General features: G+C 49.1%; 1 protein-coding gene across 1 annotated transcript in view; it reads right to left on the bottom strand.

Moving 5' to 3' along the window:
* Nucleotides 1–6,022: 6,022 nt before the first annotated feature.
* The window catches only part of ifi30a (IFI30 lysosomal thiol reductase a), an 18,705-nt gene continuing 3,966 nt past the window's right edge, over nt 6,023–20,761 (bottom strand). Inside the window, exons 2-7 of the mRNA XM_070860793.1 lie at nt 20,172–20,351; nt 12,848–12,922; nt 11,898–11,993; nt 9,133–9,285; nt 8,580–8,648; nt 6,023–6,527 (exon numbers count right to left, since the gene is read on the bottom strand). Of these exons, the coding sequence (XP_070716894.1) occupies nt 6,462–6,527; nt 8,580–8,648; nt 9,133–9,285; nt 11,898–11,993; nt 12,848–12,922; nt 20,172–20,351 (639 nt within the window). The 3' untranslated portion in view covers nt 6,023–6,461. The remainder of the gene's footprint in view (nt 6,528–8,579; nt 8,649–9,132; nt 9,286–11,897; nt 11,994–12,847; nt 12,923–20,171; nt 20,352–20,761) is intronic.

Genomic DNA, 20,761 nt, shown 5'->3' with positions numbered 1-20,761 from the left:
ACTCCCTCAGTACTGCACTGGAGTGGCAGCCTAGATTTTTGTGCTCAAGTCTCTGGAGTATCATTGTTCAGGAAAGTCTCTGGGCCCTCAGCTCTGCACCCTCAGCTGTTGAAAGGAGTCAGAATGGAGAGAGCAGAGGCTCTGCTCACAATTTTCCATCGTCCTTAAATATGAAAATAGTGGCATAGAATTACAAAGTATTTGCAACTCAGAAACCTAACCCCAACCCTAACCCTAACCCTAATCCTGACCCTAATCCTGACCCAAACCCCAACCCTAATCCTGACCCTAACCCGAAACCTAATCCTGACCCTAACCTGAACCCAAACCCAAAACCTGACCCTAACCCTTCCCCTAATACTGACCCCAACCCCAACCCTAACCCTAATCCTGACCTTAATCCTGACCCTAACCCCAACCCTAATCCTGACCCTAACCCTGACCCTAACCCCAATCCTAACCCTAATCCTGACCCTAACCCCAACCCTAACTCTAATCCTGACCCTAACCCCAACCCTAACCCTGACCCTAATCCTGACCCTAATCCTGATCCTAATCCTAACCCTAATCCTGACCCTAACCCCAACCCTAATCCTAACCCTAATGCTGACCCTAACCCCTTCTCTATTTCTCTTATTTTTAAACCTTGAGCATTGGTGTGTGTTAAGAGCTGCGAATGAAACAGTAAACACAGACAAATGATATTTCTGAGTAGCTGCTGGGTGTGTTTTGCTAAGTTTTAGAGTTTATTTCTGCTCGATAGTTCCGAGTCTGTTAACTAGAAGGATGGCAGGGCAGCTGAGTCCCGTGGATTGCACATCCTGTGGCATGTGGGACGACCACATGTGTAGGAGCTGTCTCCAGCTGCAGCAACTCGAGCTCCGCGTTTCAGAGCTTGAGTGGCGGCTGGAGTCACTGCCGTGCATCCGTGAGACTGAGAGCTACGTGGATAGCACTGTTCTAGAGGTGGTCACCCCACAGCTTAAGAGAGGGAGTGGGTGACCGCCAGACAGAAGAGGAGGACTAGGCAGGTAGTGCAGGAGTCCGGAGTCCATCTCACTCTCCAACCGGTATTGTCTTCTGAGTACCGGTCGGCCGATGGTGCCTCTGGGGAGTGTAGCCAGAGCCAAGACTAAGGCACCATGAGTGGCTCAGCTGCACAGGGGGGGGGAGGAAGAAAAATGGAAGAACAATAGCGGTAGGGGATTTGATAGTGAAGGGAGCAGACAGGCGTTTCTGCGGCCGTAGACGTGACTCCAGGATGGTATGTTGCCTCCCTGGTGCCAGGGTCAAGGATGTCACTGAGCGGCTGCAGGGCATTCTGCAGGGAGAGGGTAAACAGCCAGAGGTCATGGTCCATATTGGTACCAATAATATAGGTAGAAAGAGGGATGAGGTCCTGCAGGCAGAGTTTAGGGAGCTAGGAGAGAGATTAAAAAGCAGGACCTCAAAGGTACTAATCTCCGGATTACTCCCGGTGCCACGAGCTAGTGAGTTCAGAAATAGGAGGATAGAGCAGATGAATGCGTGGCTGGAGAGATGGTGCAGGCGGGAGGGCGTTAGATTCCTGAGGCATTGGGACTGTTTCTGGGGGAGGTGGGACCTGTACAGGCCGGGCGGGTTACAACTCAACAGAGCCGGGACCAGTATCCTCACGGGAGGGTTTGCTAGTGCTGTTGGGGAGGGTTTAAACTAGCTTGGCTGGGGGCTGGGAACCGGAGAATAGATTCAGTGGGGAGAGAAGCAAAGCTGGAATTGGGCAGCAGAGGAGTAGAAAGTGAATTTGGAAGACAGAGGAAACAAGGGCTGGAAAATAGACAAGGGAGTTTGGCAACACTAAATGGTATATACTTCAATGCAAGGAGTATAGGGAATAAGGCAGATGAGCTGAGAACACAGATAGACACTTGGGAGTACGATATTATCACTATTAATGAGACATGGCTGAAAGGGCAGGTATGGTAGCTCAACATTCCTGGGTACAGGGTTTTCAGACGGGATAGAGAGGGGGATAAAAAAGGAAGGGAGGGTCGCAGTATTGATTAAATGAACAATTACAGCTGTGAGGAGGGATGATATGTTCGAGGGGGTTGAATTGAAGAACAAAAAAAGGGGCAATCACTCTACTGGGAGTGTATTATAGACCCCCAAACAGTCAGAGGGAGATTGAAGAGCAAATATGTGGGCAAATTGTTGACAAGTGCAAAATCTATAGAGCTGTAATAGTGGGGATTTCAACTACCCCTAATATTAATTGGGAAAAGGGCAGTGTGAATGGTACAGAGGGTGTGGAATTCCTAAAATGCATTCAGGAGAACTTCTTTATCCAGTATGTAACAAGCCCAACAAGGGAGGGGGCGGTTCTTGACTTGGTTTTGGGGAATGAAGAGGGGCAGGTGGAAGGGTTATCAGTGGGAGAGCATTTTGGTGCTGGTGATCATAATTCAGTAAGATTTAGGGTAGTTATGGAAAAGGACAAAAGGGGACCGGGAATAAAAGTTCTCAATTGGGGTAAAGCTAATTTTGCTGAGCCGAGATGGGATTTGGCCAAAGTGGATTGGAAACAGCTACTTGAAGGTAAATCAGTGTCAGAGCAGTGGGAGGTATTCAAGGAGGAGATCCTCAGGGTACAGAGCAAGTATGTTCCCTTAAAAAAAAGGGTGGCACTAATAAATCTCGAGCCCCCTGGATGTCAAGGGACATACAGGGTAGGATAAAGAAAACAAGGGAGGCTTATGACAGGAACTGAGAACTCAACACTGCAGAAACTCGAGAGGAGTATAAGAAGTGCAGGGGCGCAATTAAAAAAAATATCAGGAAAGCAAAGAGAGAGCGTGAAAGAATGTTGGCAAGTAAAATCGGGGAACACCCAAAGGTGTTTTATAAATACATTAAGGGCAAAGGGATAACTAGAGAAAGAGTGGGGGCTATTAGAGACCATAAAGGAAATCTGTGTATGGAGGCAGAAGACATGGATTCTGAATGAATACTTTGCATCTGTTTTCACAAAAGAGAGGGGCGATGCAGACTTTGCATTGAGGGAGGAGGAGTGTGAAATATTAGATGAGATAAACATAGTGAGAGAGGAAGTATTAAGCGGCTTGGCAGCTTTGAAAGTGGTATATATCAATGACTTGGACTTGAATGTTGTGGGTGTGATTAAGAAGTTTGCAGATGACACTAAAATAGTCTGTGTGGTTGATAATGAAGAAAGCTGTGGATTGCAGGAAGATATCAATGTACTGGTCAGGTGGGCAGAACAGTGGCAAATGGAATTCAATCCAGATCAGTGTGCGGTAATGCATCTGGGAAGGCCCAACAAGGCAAGGGAATACACATTAAATGGTAGGACACTGAGAAGTGTAGAGGAACAAAGGGACCTGGGAGTGCAGGTCCACAGATCCCTGAAGGTAGCAGGCCAGGTAGATAAGGTGGTTAAGAAGGCATACGGAAAACTTGCCTTTATTAGTCGAGGCATGGAATAAAAGAGCAGGGAGGTTATGCTTGAACTGTATAAAACATTGGTTAGGCCGCAGCTGGAGTACTGCGTGCAGTTCTGGTCACATATTACAGGAAAGATGTGATTGCACTGGAAAGGGTGCAGAGGAGATTTACAAGAATGTTGCCTGGACTGGAGAATTTTGGCTATGAGGAAAGATTGAAGATGCTAGGTCTGTTTTTCTTTGGAATAGTGAAAGCTAAGGGGAGACCTTATTGAGGTCTATAAAATTATGAGGGGCCTGGATAGAGTGGATAGGAAGGATATGTTTCCCTTGGCAGAGGGGTTTATAGATTTAAAGTAATTGGAGACAGGTTTAGAGGAGGTATGAGGGGAAATTTCTTCACCCAGAGGGTGGTGGGGGACTGGAACTCACTGCCTGAAAGGGTGGTAGAGGCAGAAACCCTCACATTTTAAACATACTTGGATGTGCACTTTAAGTGCCGTAAGCTGCAGGGCTACCGACCAAGAGATGGAAAGTGGAATTAGGCTGGATGGCTCTTTGTCGGCCAAAATGGCCTCCTTCTGTGCTGTAAATGTCTGATTCTACGATTCTTGTAATTTGTTGCAGTCATCCTCAGTGTTGACTATCCTCTGCAATTTGGTGTTTGCCCCAAACTTAGTAGCTGTGTTTTTGATTCCAGAGTCTAAATCGTTAATATAAATTGTGAGCAGCAACGGTCCCAGCGCTGATCCTTGCGGGAAACAATTGCGCACCATCTGCCACTGTGAATAGCTACCCAGCGGATAGGAGTTGCACCTACCGTTTTTCTTGCGTTTTGCCCGGCGCAATGGATGCGGCGGCCCACCTTGCGAAATTCAGCTCCTCATTTTTTTTCGAGCGGGACGGAAGTTGGTCATAAGAGGGGCAGAGTTGGGGGGCGGACGGAGTGTCTGCTGCCTTCAGTCATCAGCGTAGCGTTGATGATGCCATAATGCTTGTGATCATCATGTCTCTCCCCTTCACTTATAGGTGATGAGCCGTTGCGAGCTCGGCATTACTTTAGTTAGGTCCACTGGGCCTCCAGGGTCTCGGCCGGGCCAGTGGCCTGGCACCCACGAGGGCATAATTGTTGGGCTGACCTGGCAGTCGGCCGACAAAAAAAGCCAGCCAGCTTTAGCTATCCATTCTGCTACTTGTCCCCCGACTCTGCATGGATATCTAGCTAAATTACAACTACTGCATTACCCCGGTTTACTCTCCGTTACCTCTTCAAAGAATTATATGAGTTTGGTCAAGCAAGATTTGCCTTTTGAAATCCATGCTGACTATTCAGTGTTATATTTTTGGTTTTATTACTTTTCATGCCACCGACATTATACTGACTGGATGTGCTCGATCTCTCTTCTTAAATATAGATATTATGTTAGACATCTGCCAGTCCTCTGGCACTACACCTTGTTCTAACGAATTATTAAATATGTGTAGTAATGCCTCTGTTATCTCTTCTCTGGATTCTTTTAAAATGCGTGGATGCAATCCATCCGGGCCAGGGGTTTTATCCTCTAAGATTGATTAGTTTATTTAATATTTCTCCTTTTTATTTTAAATGCAATTATATAATTTCTTATCTCATCTTCCGTTGTCATGCATCTGGGACCTTTGTGACCGATAGGATCAGCAGTATATCGCCTTAGCCAATGAGATTAATAGATTGAACAACAGAGAAACAAAGAGGGTGAATTAGAGTTAAATCAGGTACAGAAAGAGAAGTAAAGAAAGATCGATTTGAGAGAGAGAAAAAGAGAGATGCAAGCGAGAAGCAGGAAAAACAAAATTACATTTTAAATTGAAAAAATCTCCAAGAACAATTTACTACCTGCAGGACTGAACTCCAGTTTCAATTGTTCCCTTTGTGGGTTAGAAGGGTTGAATGACATTGCAGGAACAAAAATCTGCTCATCAAAAGGGCCAGCCCAAACTTTCTGCAAGTTTAATTGGCAATTAATGCAACAATTTCTTGAAACTCACGGGGAGGTTGAGGGCCTCATGAGGCAGCACAAATCCTCCAACAACTTGTGGCAATTTGCAATTCACGGGGTATCGCTCCCTCGCCACAAGTTGCTGCGTATTTACACATTAATAGTGAGCATTAAACGCGCCGTTATTTCATCGGCAAAATCTAGGCCTTTATTTATTATTCCAATGGCGCAAGTCTCAAGGATAATCTGGGCAATTGTCTTATCTAAGGTGTGTGTTGCATTATTTCGGCAGCTATTGGGATGTTTACAATATTAAAAATCATTTAAAAATTAAAATGTCCACACAAATGGTGTAACTGTTTATTAATTGAATGTCACTGCTTTCTGCCTAAGCTATCTTGAACATCTCAAATTTTCTTGCATTGTCAACTGGTTCAGGGCGGGGTCCGGGGTGAGGTGGTCGGGCTCCGGTGCAGGGGCGGTGATGAACTGTTTCCAACCTTCCTCGGTGATCAGTAAAATCCCGATTGTTGATAACAAAGTTGGACATTTTACAGCCATTTAACGGGAACATCCCAAACACAGTTAGACTTTGAGCCATTTTTCAAATGTGTATTTTATTTGACTTCAGCAGAAATAGAAAAGATTTCAGTTAAAGAATATGCCATTGTATTGTTAGTTAAAGTAACTGGGACAGAAAGGGTACAAAACGTGATCTGCGATTGTTAAAGGGAAAGTGTGGATTGCTGGTGGCAGTGGCCCGAGAACTTCGCTGGGCCAGGATTTGTATTTTGGCATTCACTGCAAGAATCAAAAATCTTCCTTTCATTTCCAAAGTGTCACCATGGATGTGTAGACAGATTTCACTAATCCAGTATTACAATGGGGCTGAGAGAATGCAGCTCCCCAGTCCCAGGGAGTGACGGCAGCAATGTTTGTTAGAAAGCGCTCTTGTTCCCCCAGTGGTTAAAATGTAAGCGTGTTGGAGCCAGTGTGCACGGAGACACTTGGTACTTTCAGCTTCACCGCATAGCCAGGACTAGATCATGCATTTAGGGATCGATTTCCTTCCATCAGCTTTTGTACAGGCCTGTGGTTTCTCACCCTGTGACACAAAACAATGTTCTATTAATCGATTGTAACACTGCTACAACACTGAAATCACACATCGTTCACAACCAACCTATCAGACATTTGGGAGAGCTTGGTGTCAAGAGCAATAATTGACTTACCATTCCACCACTTTCCCAAATGGTAATTTATTCCAAGGATGAATTTATCAGAACCAACGGTTTCAGTAACATTGGGGTCAGTGCCAGGCTCACCAAATGGGGGCTGGAAATCCGGTGGTTCCTCCACAGAGCAAACGCTCCAGCGTGGGTGAAATTCCAGGCGCTCGGAGTATGTGGCCAGAGGGAGGGTTGATTGTGTGTACAGTTTTGGTCTCCTAATCTGAGGAAGGACAGTCTTGCTATTGAGGGAGTGCAGCAAAGGTTCACCAGACTGATTCCCGGGATGACAGGACTGACATATGAAGAAAGACTGGATCGACTGGGCGTGTATTCACCGGATTTTAGAAGAATGAGAGGGGATCTCATAGAAACGTATAACATTCTGACAGGACTGGACAGGTTAGATGCAGGAAGAATGTTCCCGATGTTGGGGAAGTCCAAAACCAGAGGTCACAGTCGAAGGATAAGGGGTAAGCCATTTAGGACAAGAGATGAGGAGAAACTGCTTCACTCAGAGAATTGTGAATCTGTGGAATTCTCTACCACAGAAAGTTGTTGAGGCCAGTTCGTTAGATATATTCAAAAGGAAGTTAGATGTGGCCCTTACGGCTAAAGGGATCAAGGGGTATGGAGAGAAAGCAGGAATGGGGTACTGAAGTTGCATGACCAGCCATGATCATATTGAATGGTGGTGCAGGCTCGAAGGGCCGAATGGCCTACTCCTGCACCTATTTTCTATGTTTCTATGTGGGGTCAGGAACAACATGAATGGAGCGGTCCCTTTAAAGGATCGCCCATTTAGCCTCCGCTGACTCCACAAAGTGCGGCGGTACAGAGGGGCAGATGGGCCGACTGAGGCTCCTGGTTCAGAGTCAAACCTTCACACAGAACCAGAGCCAAAGTCTGGAGCCGGAGATAGGGAGTGTGATCGGGGCTGTTAGTCACAGTATGGAGTGCGAGCCCGAGGGACCCTTGTGCAGTGCACAGTGATACTGGCTATAGTTCCAGGGTTAATATCAGCAGGTGATAGGATTATTGCTAGTTACAGGTAGAATATCAGGGCATTACTCCTGTTAGTACCAGTTACATATAGATTATCACTGTTGGTTATCATAGAAAGGTTACAGCACAAAAGGGGACCATTTGGCCCATCCCGACTCTGCACTAGTCCCACTCCCCTGCCCACCCCTTTCCCTGTAAGTCCTGTACATTTTTTTTTCTTAGATACCTAACCAATTCCCTTTTGAAAGATAAGATTGAGCGCATTCCAGATCCTAACCACTCGCTGTGTAAAGAAGTTTTTTCTTGCATCGCCTTTGGTTCTTCTGCCAATCGCCTTAAATCTGTGTCCTCGGGTTCTCGACCCTTCCCCCAATGGGAACAGCTTCCCTCTCTCTACTCTGTCCAGACCCCTCCCGATTCAGAACAAATCTCCTCTCAGCCATCTCTGCTCCAAGGAGAACAACCCCAGCTTCTCCGGTCTACCTAACTGAAGTCCCTCATCCCTGGAACCATTCTGGTCAATCTTTTCTGCTCCCTCTCTAAGGCCTTCACATCCTTCCTAAAGTGCGGGGCCCAGAATTGGACACAATGCTCCAGTTGGGGCCGAACCAGTGTTTTGTACAGGTTCATCATCACTTCCTTGCTTTTGTACAGTATATCACTGGTCTTAAACTGGTAGAAACAAGTCAAAACCATACTGCGGCAGCCAGGATGAGCAGAAATCAGCCCACAATTCTCGGTGTCCACCTCGTGGCTTTACATGGAGGATGTAAGGCTGAGCAAGTTCGTGAAAAGCAGGCGATTTCTTGGGCGAGACTTACAATGTTTGCACCATTTGCGAGATTGTCACGAGGGACAGCATTTCTTCCAGACACCTCAAAACTGAGTAAATTGCAAGAAGCAGTAGATCGGTGGTCACTTACCGAATAGGTTTTACAAACTAGGTTAAAGAGCGAATTCATAGCCTCGTTCTCTAAATCGTCGGTGTGTTTCTGTAAAATAAACCGGCATTTGAACGTCACAGCAGAAATGGTTAAAAGAGAGAGAATTATTTTTCTAATCCTTTAGACTTCTCAAAAAGAACTTCAGCGCAAAAATGTTATATTTAGACCTTACAGTCAAAATATAGTTATATTTAGACTTCTCAGAGGGTTGTAAATCTGTGAAATTCGCTGCCTCAGAGAGCTGTGGAAGCCGGGACATTGAATAAATTTAAGACAGAAATAGACGGTTTCTTAAATGATAAGAGGATAAGGGGTTATGGGGAGCAGGCGGGGAAGTGGACCTGAGTCCATGATCGGATCAGCCATGATGGTATTAAATGGCGGAGCAGGCTCGAGGGGCCGTATGGCCTACTCCTGCTCCTATTCCTTATGTCCTTATGTCCTTATAATCAAAGTACAATTCTAGGTCCGGAGGAGCGAATGCGCAGGGCAGATATGCTGCTTTGCTGAGCATAGCATCTTTCCATCTTACCCCATTGACTAGGATCCAGGGAACATAGTCATGTGGTGGGTTGAGTGCCCGGGTTAGTTCTGCGTTCTGGTGCATCAGTTTGTTCCCCAGGTCGCCGGTTATGCAGCTTTCAATGTTGGTCCAGGGGACTTTGGGCTCATAAATCTGGAGGCACTGCAGAGATCAAACAGCAGAGATTAACTTCGAAACTAAGCGTGAAACTAAGAGTATGCCAGCTGTCTCGACAAGGTGCACAGGTTTCCTCTTGCACCAAGCGTGCTGTTGCAGGGGGGGGGAGGTGCGGGGTTAATAAACAAGGCTCCGTTCTCAGACAGCGGGTGCAGATAAGTTCCAGGCACTAACTTCTGCTGCTCACACTGCATTAACCAACCCAAGAGTAGCACCAGCTCTGGCACTGGTTGATGCGGTATGGGTTCAGGAGGCAGCGGTGACAATCGAGAAGCTCAACACACAGATGTTCTGGATGAAAGGGGAAGCACCGTGACCAAAACCTTTGATGCAGAACCGAGGAGGAAGTTGAAACTAGTCACCAAACATCTTGAGGGAGGAAGAAATATAGTCGAGCGGGTTGAGGGTGGGGGCGGGAGGCTGAACATCTCTCGCTCCTTCTGAACCCACAGCGGTTTTCCCACCTCAGGCCACCAGTTAGAATTGCAGTCTGGACCAGAGATCATCATGCACCTGAGTGGCCTACTCTTGTGTGTGTCAGTATAGATGGACACAACTGGCTTTGGCCAAGGTCCTTGCTGCAGGTCAGTATAGATGGACACAGCTGGATTTGGCCAAGGCCCTTGAAGCCAGTCATTATAGATGGACACGGCTGGATTTGGCCAAGGCATTTGCTACTGGTCAGTATAGATGGACACAGCTGGATTTGGCCAAGGTCCTTGCTGCCGGTCAGTATAGATGGACCATAGCTTGGGCCAAGGCCCTTGCTGCCAGTCAGTATAGATGGGCACAGTTGGATTTGGCCAAGGCCCTTGCTGCCAGTCAGTACAGCATCTTGGAATTCAGAACATGAGCTCCCAGAGTAACCTCGGGAAATTCACCGCCAGCGTGCAGTTAAAATCGCCCCTTGACCTTTTCCAGCCCCGCCCAAACACCGTACCTCTTCATAGGATCATAAACGCAGACCATTCAGCCCTTCATGCCTGTACTCTTCTGCTAATGTTCATCTAGAAATCTGCACAGTGACTCCCAACCTCCCATACCAAGCCGGCATTCCCCATCAACGCCATGACAAGCTTCCAGCTCTCTTATTTCAAGCCACTACTCCGAGTTTTCCAATCGCTTCATTGTCTGGGATCTTGTCCAACTGTTACCCAGCATGTATCTTCATCTCGACGCTGGACTCCTGATAAAAATACAATGGAATTAGCAGTTCGAGACCGTTCTGCTTCTTCCGCATAACCACTTCAATTCGCTATCTCTCCTTCACAGGCCTTCAAAAAAAGATAAAATAGCCAAATCTATCCCCATTTAGTCCATCCCTCACCCATGTTTCCTATCTCCTGCACCCAAGACTTTCAATAATAAAAACAGAAAATGCTGCAAATACCCAGCAGGTCAGGCAACAGCTGTGGAGAGAGAAACAGAGTTAATGTATCAGGTTGATGACCTTTCAAGTTAGCTCTCACCCGACAGAGATCTTGTGGGTGAAACTCCCACTCGAACACTCCAACCCATAATCTCAGACAACACTTCAATGTAGTACTGAGGGAGCGCCGCACTGTCGGAGGGTCAGTACTGAGGGAGTGCCGCACTGTCGGAGGGGCGGTACTGAGGGAACGCCGCACTGTCGGAGGGTCAGTACTGAGGGACAGTACCGAGGGAGTGCCGCACTGTCGGAGGGGCAGTACTGAGGGAGCGCTGCACTGTCGGAGGGACAGTACTGAGGGAGCGCTGCACTGTCGGAGGGGCAGTACTGAGGGAGCGCCGCACTGTCGGAGGGGCGGTACTGAGGGAGCGCCGCACTGTCGGAGGGGCGGCACTGAGGGAACGCCGCACTGTCGGAGGGACAGTACTGAGGGAGCGCCGCACTGTCGGAGGGGCTGTACTGAGGGAGCGCCGCACTGTCGGAGGGGCAGTACTGAGGGAACGCCGCACTGTCGGAGGGGCTGTACTGAGGGAACGCCGCACTGTCGGAGGGACAGTACTGAGGGAGCGCCGCACTGTCGGAGGGGCAGTACTGAGGGAACGCCGCACTGTCGGAGGGGCAGTACTGAGGGAGCGCCGCATTGTCGGAGGGGCAGTACTGAGGGAGCGCCGCACTGTCGGAGGGGCAGTACTGAGGGAGCGCCGCACTGTCGGAGGGGCGGCACTGAGGGAACACCGCACTGTCGGAGGGGCAGCACCGAGGGAGCGCTGCACTGTCGGAGGGGCAGTACTGAGGGAACGCCGCACTGTCGGAGGGACAGTACTGAGGGAGCGCCGCATTGTCGGAGGGGCAGTACTGAGGGAGCGCCGCACTGTCGGAGGGGCAGTACTGAGGGAGCGCCGCACTGTCGGAGGGGCGGCACTGAGGGAACACCGCACTGTCGGAGGGGCGGCACTGAGGGAGCGCCTCACTGTCGGAGGGGCAGTACTGAGGGAACGCCGCACTGTCGGAGGGGCAGCACTGAGGGAGCGCCGCACTGTCGGAGGGGCAGTACTGAGGGAGTGCCGCACTGCTCTTATATCAAGGTGCAGCAGCAGGGAGCTCTCCCAGCATGCCAGCACGGTACCCTGCCCGTGTCTAACCGTGTCGGCATTGCTCGGGTACTCACCAACTGAGCGGCAGCAATCACATCAGCTGCCAATTCCATGCAGAAAATAATCGGGAAATACCGGTCGGCGTCCTGGAGGGTGTGCATCAGGCAGGTCTGTCAATCAACATCAACATCAACAAAGAGAAGCACTTACAGCAATAATTCAATCATCACACGGTCCAGCAGCGATTGCAGGACTCCTGCGTCACGGGTCAACCCATGGCCGGTCAGGAACGTGAGCATGTTGGAGGAAGAGGACCGGTCGGAGGGGAGCAGGGTGGAGGGAGAGGGCCGGATGGAGGGGGGGGGTGGGGGCAGGGGGGAGAGGGCCAGTTGGAGGGGAGCGGGGTGGAGGGAGAGGGCCGGTCGGAGGGGAGGGAGGGGAGCGGGGTGGAGGGAGAGGGCTGGGTCGGAGGGAGGAGGGGTGAAGGTTTTGGAACAGGCTATCGAGGTACGTTAATATTCTCAACTCACTAAATGTAAAGTTCAAGTCTCAGTTCACAGAATCGGTGCAGAGGCGGAGCAAGGAGAGCAGTGAGGATCTCAGTGAGAAACTTGTGGTGGTACTTCGGGTGAGCAGTAGAGGGAGATGCGGAGAGGGGCAATGATAATTGATCGATTGGCAGTCACAGGCTCCGCCCTGGGAGGGCTGAGTTGGCTAGAAAGGAGGTTGGAAAGATTAGCTCCCAGCAGGTACGCTGGGCAGGAAGGTCGGCAAGAGAGTAGGATGAGGTGTTCGGGATGTTGCTCATAAGGGAGTAGCGACGAGTGCCTCGATGGGCCTGTCGGAGGAAGCCAAGGCAGGCAAAGAAAAAAGGGAAATACAAGGGATGGGCTTAGGTTAGAGTCAAATCTAATTTAATCACATGGGAAACCTGGGCGGGTGAAGAGGATGTTAAAGAAAGCGACTTTGGATAGAATTCTCAAGGATATTAGATGTGAAGGTTGTGCTCAGATGTCGTACTTACCTCAATCATGTTTCCGGTACATTCCTGCTCGCCGTGTTGACAGTCGAAAACCCACTTGCCACTTTCATTTTTCTCCTACAAGAGATGGCAACAAATTATTAAAGAATTAACAGGGACCACGGCAGCCTGCCCCCCTCCAGCCTGGCTTAGACCCATTTCAGTGCTGCTCGAAAGCTCGGTCACTGAATAAAAGTTATGGAAAAACTTTTAACCGCATCTCAACATCAGCTGCTCATTTTGTCAAACCAGGTTGGTTGTGGAGGCAGAAAGTTGGGCTTGGAAAATGCCAATTCATTCCCGAAATGTCGCGGAGGCTGGGCCGGGGGGCACCACTGGGAGAGGTGGGGGGGAGGGAGAGTCACTGGGAGAGGTGGGGGGTCGGAGCCACTGGGAAAGGCGGGGGGGGGGCACCACTGGGAAAGGCGGGGGGGCGGAGCCACTGGGAAAGGCGGGGGGGCACCACTGGGAGAGGTGGAGGGAGGGGGAGCCACTGGGAGAGGTGGAGGGAGGGGGAGCCACTGGGAGAGGCGTCGGGGGCCACTGGGAAAGGCAGGGGGTGGGGCACTGGGAGAGGCAAAGGGGGGGGGGGCACTGGGAGAATCACTTCCTCCTCTCTATATTCCAGCCCCCGAGATAAAGGCTAACATTCCATTAGCGGTTTTGATTGGTTGTACCTGCCCACCAGCATTTGGTGATTCGAGCAATGGACTCCCAAATCGCTCTGCTTCCCCCAGTTCCTAGTCCCTCACCATTTAGAAAAGAACAGTTGACTGGCCAGTCGAGAAAAGGCTTTGAGATTTAGCAAAAATTCACCTCAGAAATAGAGCTAAAAAATCCCGTGAACAGAAATGCAGAAGTGGCATTTGTAGGTTCAACATGTGATGCTGTGTAGTGACGCATGTCAATGCGCTCGTCTGAGTCCAGCATTAGTCCCTCAGCTCCGAACGACTCCTCAACATTCTGCAAATCAGCAATACATCACAGAAACCAAGAACAGGGCTATTGTGGTTGGCCACTTCTCCTCACTTTCAGAGAATCGAACTTTGCATGTCGCAAGTTGCTTCCATCGGTTTCTGTATTGGCCTGATTGAATGGTTTCTGTCTTCATCATCATGGGCAGTCCCTCGGAACCAAGAAAGACTTGCTTCCACTCTAAAAATGAGTCCTTAGGTGGCTGAACAGTCCAATACGTGAGCCACAGTCCCTGCCACAGGTGGGGCAGATAGTCGTTGAGGGAAAGGGAGGGCGGGACTGGTTTACCGAGCACAAAGGAAGATGGCTGTGGTTGTTGGAGGTCAAGCATCACATCCCCAGGACATCGCTGCAGGGGTTCCTCAGGGCAGTGTCTTAGGCCCAACCATCTTCAGCTGCTTCATCAATGACCTTCCCTCGATCATGAGGTCAGAAGTAGGGAAGTTTTCAGATCATTGCACAGTGCTCAGTTCCATTCACAACTCCTCGGTTAATGAAGGAGTCCGTGCCCACATTCAGCAAAACCTGAATGTGATTCAGACTTGGGCTGATGTGTGGCGTGAATGTTACTTGCCGCTCAAGTGCCAGGCGACGACCATCTCCAATAAGAGATCATCTAGCCACTTCCCCTTGACATTCAACGGGGTTACCATCAACATCCTGGGGGTCACCATTGACCAGAAACTTAACTGGACCAGCCACATAAATACTGTGGCTACAAGAGCGGGTCAGAGGCTGGGTATTCTGCGGCGAGTGTCTCACCTCCTGACTCCCCAAAGCCTTTCCCCCATCTACAAGGCACAAGTCAGGAGTGTGACGGAATACTCTCCACTTGCCTGGATGAGTGCAGCTCCAACCACAACCACGTATTTATATTGCGTCTTCAACATCGTAAAATGACCCAAGGCGCATCACAGGAGTATTGCAAGACTAAATATTTGCCACAAAGTCACATATGGAGATATTGAGACAGGTGACCAAAAGCTTGGTCAAAGAGGTAGGTTTTAAGGAGCGTCTTAAAGGAGGAAAGAGAGGTAGAGAGGCAGTGAGGTTTAGGGAGGGAATTCCAGAGCTTGGGGCCTCGGCAACAGAAGGCACGGCCACCAATGGTTGAGCGATTATAATCAGGGATGCTCAAGAAGGCAGAATTAGAGGAGTGCAGACATCTCGGGGAGTTGTGGGGCTGAAGGAGATTAGAGAAAGATAGGTAGGAATGAGGCCATGGAGGGATTTGAAAACAAGGATGAGAATTTTGAAATCGAGGCGTTGTTTAACTGGGAGTCAATGTAAAGTCAGCGAGCACAGGGGGTGATGGGTGAGCGGGACTTGGTGAGAGTTAGGACCCAGACTGCCGAGTTTTGGATAGCCTCAAGTTTACGGAGGGTAGCCAGGAGTGTGTTGGAATAGTCCAGTCTCAATGTAACAAAGGCACGGATGAGGGCTTCAGCAGTGGATGAGCTGAGGCAAGGACGGAGACAAGCAATGTTACGGAGGTGGAAATAGGCGGTCTTAGTTATGCTGTGGATATGTGATCGGAAGCTCATTTTAGGGTCAAATATGACACCAAGGTTGCAAACAGTCTGGTTCAGCCTCAGACAGGAGTTGGGGAGAGGGATGGAGTCAGTGGCTGGGACCGAAAACAATGGCTCCGGTCTTCCCAATATTTAATTGGAGAAAATTTTTGCTCATCCAGAACTGGAGGTCGGACAAGCAGCCTGACAATTTAGAGACCGTGGAGGGGTCGGGAGAAGTGGGGGTGAGGTAGAGCTGGGTGTCGGCAGCGTACATGTGGAAACTGACGCTGTGTTTTCAGATGATGTCACCAAGGGGCGACATGTAGATGAGAAATAGGAGGGGGCCAAGGATAGACCCTTGGGGGACACCAGAGGTAACGATGCGGGGTGGGGAAGAGAAGCCATTGCAGGTGATCCTCGGGCTACAATGAGAGGGATGAGAATGGAAGCAGGCGAGTGCAGTCCCACCCAGCTGGACGATGGTGGAGAGGCGTTGGAGGAGGATAGAGTGGTCAACCGTGTCAAAGGCTGCAGACAGGTCGAGAAGGACGAGGAGGGATAGTTTACCACTGTCACATAGGATTTCATTTGTGACTTTGATGAGAGTCGTTTCAGTACTGTAGGAGGCACGGAAACCGGATTGGAGGGATTCAAATGTGGAGCTGTGGGAAAGAAGGACACGGATTTGGGAGGTGACAACATGTTCAAGGATTCGAGAGGAAAGGGAGGTTGGAGATGGGGTGATAGCTTAGAAGGACAGAGGGGTCAAAGGTTGTTTTTTTCGTGGAGAGGGGTGATGACAGCAGAATTGGGGGAGAGGGGGCACAGTACCCAAGGAGGGAGAACCGTTAACAATGTCGGCTAACATGAGAGCTAGTCAGCAGTTTGGCGGGAATAGGGTCAAGGGAGCAGCAAGTGGGTCTCGTGAACAAGATAAGCATGGCGAGGTCATGAGGGGAACATCAGAGAGAAACTGGAGAAAGATGTGAGGTCAGGGCAAGGGCAGGGAGCAACCTTACAGGAAGTTTGTCCCAGTGGGCATGGGGGAAGGAAGGGAAGAGTCAGAGGGGGCCGAACGGATGGTCTCAATCTTAGAGAGCTCACACTTGTTGTTGGAGGTGAGCATGGAGGAGACAGGTGAGAGGGCTTTAAGCAGTGGAAGAAGAGATAGAGGTGAAGGGTTTAAGCAGTGGAAGAGGAGATAGAGGAGAGGGCTTTAAGCAGTGGAAGAGGAGATAGAGGAGAGGGGTTTAAGCAGTGGAAGAGGAGATAGAGGAGAGGGCTTTAAGCAGTGGAAGAGGAGATAGAGTAGAGGGGTTTAAGCAGTGGAAGAGGAGATAGAGGAGAGGGCTTTAAGCAGTGGAAGAGGAGATAGAGGAGAGGGCTTTAAGCAGTGGAAGAGGAGATAGAGGAGAGGGCTTTAAGCAGTGGAAGAGGAGACAGAGGAGAGGGCTTTAAGCATTGGAGAATAGAAGCCAGGGTTTATCTTTGCATTCCAGAATGATTCTGGAATAGTGAGCGATTCTGGCAGAGGAGAGCAGGACCCGATAGCGCTTTGCGTGGTTCAGCAGATCTGGCAGTGAATGGCTAAACCAGGTGTCCGCCACATCCATTCAGGTCTGCGTCCCTTGGACTGAAGGGAGCAATGATGAGGGCCGTGCCAGGGGGAGAGAGAGTGATAGTTTGAATAGGACTAGGTTTATCAAAGGTGGCAGTGAGGGTGGGGTTGAGTAGATCGTGTCGTGGTGAATGGACGGCCAAATTTGGGAGTTCATAAATGCAGTTGGGAGAGAGTTGGGAGGAAGTGTTTTTCGGGGCAGGCACAGAAGTGGGGGATGGAGGGGGAAGTGGGGGGGGGAAAAGGAGGATGTGGGTGGAGAGCGATACGAGGAAGTGGTCAGAGATGGCCTCATCTGTGATTGACATGATGGGAGTAGCAAGGCCTCAAGAGATGGCAAGGTCGAGCGGGTGGCCGTGAATATGTGTTGGAGAGTTTACATGGAGGGAGGTCTGAGAGCGCGCCTGAATTAACGCAGTCATAACGCCAAGGCTCCGATTCAAAAAACAACAAAAATCAAAGCATAATGTCACAGGAGAGCAGGCAGGTGATTGTTTGGTGACTATTACAGCTTTTTTTTTTGCTCTAAGTTAGGGAAGGGGGTTAAATTAAGAGCTGAGATACTGTAAATTGCTGGTACTTATTAAATTACTAACAAACTAGATAAAATAATCAAACAATAAAACTAAAATATCGATTGAATAAAAGCTTTAATTAATTAATTAATAAATAAAACAAGGTTAGGGATGGCAGGGCAGGTGGTGTGTGGTAACTGCAGCAGGTGGGAGTTTGTGGAGAGCATCGCGATCCCGAGCAAACACATCTGCAGTAAATGTCTGCAGCTTAAGGAACTTCGGCTGAGTTGTTGAGCTGGAGTACGAGCTGCAGATATTGCAATGCATCAGGGAGGGGGATAGTTACCCGGACACTTTGCTCCAGGAGGCAGTCACACCCTTTAGATTAAGTAGTACCCTAGAGTTAGTCAATGGTCAGGGACAAGAGGGTGTGACTGCAAGTCAGGAAGGTATGGAGGCCCATGATATAGCGATGAGGAGCCTCGGCCTTTGACCTTGTCCAACAGGTACGAGGTACTTGCTGCCTGTCTGGATGAGGAAAAGGACTGCAGGGAGGATGGGCAAACTGACCACGGCACCATGGTACAAGGGGCCATCCAAGGGGGAGGAGAAGTGATCCATTCCTGGTTAACTAAAGAAGTTAAGGATAGCATTAGATTGAAAGAAGAAGCTTATAATGTTACGAAGAATAGCAGCAAGCCTGAGGATTGGGAGAGTTTCAGAAACCAGCAAAGGACGACCAAAAAACTGAAAAAAGGGAAAAAATAGAATGAGAGAAAAAACTGGCAAGAAATATAAAAACAGAGTGTAAGACTTTCTACCAGTATGAGTAGCAAAAGTAAATGTTGGCCCCTTAGAGGCTGAGACAGGAGAAATTATGGGGAATAAGGAGATGGCAGAAATGTTAAACAAATATTTTGCCTCTGTCTTCACAGTAGAAGGCACAAAAAATACCCCAAATGATGGGGAAGTAAGGGTCTAATGAGGGTGAGGAACTTAACGCAATTAATATAAGTAGAGAAAAAGTACTAGAGAAACTAATGGGACCAAAAGCTGGCATATCCCCTGGACTGAACGGCCTACATCCTAGGGTCCTAAAAGGTGTGTCTGCAAAGATAGTGCAATGTTTTTGATCTTCCAAAATTCCCTAGATTCTAGAGAGGTCCCAGCAGATTGGAAAGTAGCAAAAATAACACCGCTATTCAAGAAAGGAGGGAGAGAGAAAACAGGGCAGTTAGCTTGACATCAGTCGTCAGGAAAATAGAGCACTTAGAAAATCATAACATGACCGGGCAGAGTCAACATGGGAAAGGGAAATCGTATGAGACAAATTTATTTGAGTTTTTTTGAGGATGTAACTAGCAGAATAGATAAAGGGGAACCAGTGGATGTAGTATATTTGGATTTACAAAAGGCATTCAATAAGGTGCCACATAAAAGGTTATTACACAAGATAAGGGCTCATGGGGTTGGGAGTAACATAGTAGCAGGGATAAAGGACACAGGACACCAGCACACGATGGCTGCATAATGTACCGTCTACAAGATGCAGTGAGCAACTCGCCAAGGCTTCTTTGGCAGCACCTCCCAAACCATGACCTCTATCACCTACAAGGACAAGGGAGGTGCATGGGAACACTATCAGCTCCACGTTCCCCTCCAAGTCACACATTCTCCAAGTTACATTGTCTGAAAGAAAAAGGGAGGCTTTCCTCACCTGAGCGCGCACCAAGTGGATTAGTAATGAAGAGACGCGAGATATTTTAACGGTCTCCATTGGAGCAGAGAAGGCAAAGAAGATTTGAGGTTTCTAAATTTATGAAGCATGAATAGAGAAAGACAATCATCTGTGTTTGCAGAAACGGTTAGTGAGAGAGAATGAGGAGAGTGATTGGACTAGACACAGTTTCATCACAGGGACTGGTTGAGGCACAATTTCTCCTGAACTCGAGCCTTCCTCATTCTTTTTTAACAATGTTTTCTTTCTTCACTCATGGGATAATTTTGATCAACTATCAAATCTCCCTTTAACCTTCCCCGCTCGAAGGAGAAAAACCTGTTTCTCCAGTCTCCACGTAGCTTTTTTTATTCATTCAGGGGACGTGGGTGTCGCTGGCAAGGCCGGCATTTATTGCCCAATCCCTAATTGCCCCTTGAGAAGGTGGTAGTGAGCCGCCGCCTTGAATCGCTGCAGTCCCGTGTGGTGAAGGTGCTCCCACAGTGCTGTCAGGGAGTTACTGGATTTTGACCCGGCAACGATGAAGGAACGGCCGATATATTTCCAAGTCAGGATGGAGTGTGACTTGGTGGGGAGGGGGAACGTGGAGGTGGTGGTGTTCCCATGCGCCTGCTGCCCTTGACCTTCTAGGTGGTGGAGGTCGCGGGTTTGGGAGGTGCTGCCGAAGAAGCCTTGGCGAGTTGCTGCAGTGCATCTTGTAGATGGTACACACTGCAGCCACGGTGCGCCGGTGGTGGAGGGAGTGAGTGTTTACGGTGGTGGATGGGGGGCCGATCAAGCGGCTGCTTTGACCTGGATGGTGTTGAATTTAGATTCTGCAGAAACTGAAATTGCAAATTATTGGAACAGCCACATGACCCTGACCTCCCGTCACCCCTGCCCACCCCGATCTCCTCACCCAGCCTGCCCATCTCACGCCACTCCCTAAACCTTCCTTAGCCTGGCTGCCATAAGTGTTGTACTTTACCAGAGCATTCCCATACGGGACAAGTGTGACGTTCATTATGTCGTTCAGCATCAGCCAGGTGGGGAAAAGTTGTAATGCGAGAAAGTAACGACATGCTTGACAGAGACTCTCGTAGTACAAGCTGATCATAACAGGATCAACTTCCTTCTTCAGCTTGAACCCCAAGCACTGCTGTTCCACCTGCGAGAGAGCAAGAGAGAGAGAGAGAGAGAGAGAGTAGCATGGTTCAGTTGATTAATGTCACACGTTGTCCATACAGGAGGAGGCCATGCAGCCCCTTGTTCATGTCCCACCATTTAATTAGATTCTGACTTACCTGTTCCTTAACTCCATTTACCCACTTTTGCTTCAGATCCATCAATAACCTGATCCAACCTGGGAGTCCCTGGCCAAAGACCGCCCTAAGTGGAGGAAGTGCATCCGGGAGGGCGCTGAGTACCTCGAGTCTCATCGCCGAGAGCATGCAGAAATCAAGCGCAGGCAGCGGAAGGAGCTTGCGGCAAACCAGTCCCACCCTCCCCCTCCCTCAACCACTGTCTGTCCCACCTGTGACAGGGACTGTGGTTCTCATATTGGACTGTAGAGCCACC

The sequence above is a fragment of the Pristiophorus japonicus genome, chromosome 18 (genome assembly GCF_044704955.1).
Source record: "Pristiophorus japonicus isolate sPriJap1 chromosome 18, sPriJap1.hap1, whole genome shotgun sequence".
Classification (NCBI taxonomy): domain Eukaryota; kingdom Metazoa; phylum Chordata; class Chondrichthyes; family Pristiophoridae; genus Pristiophorus; species Pristiophorus japonicus.
The sequence above is the reverse complement of the archived record's forward strand: the minus strand, read 5'-3'. Positions and strand labels throughout refer to the sequence as shown.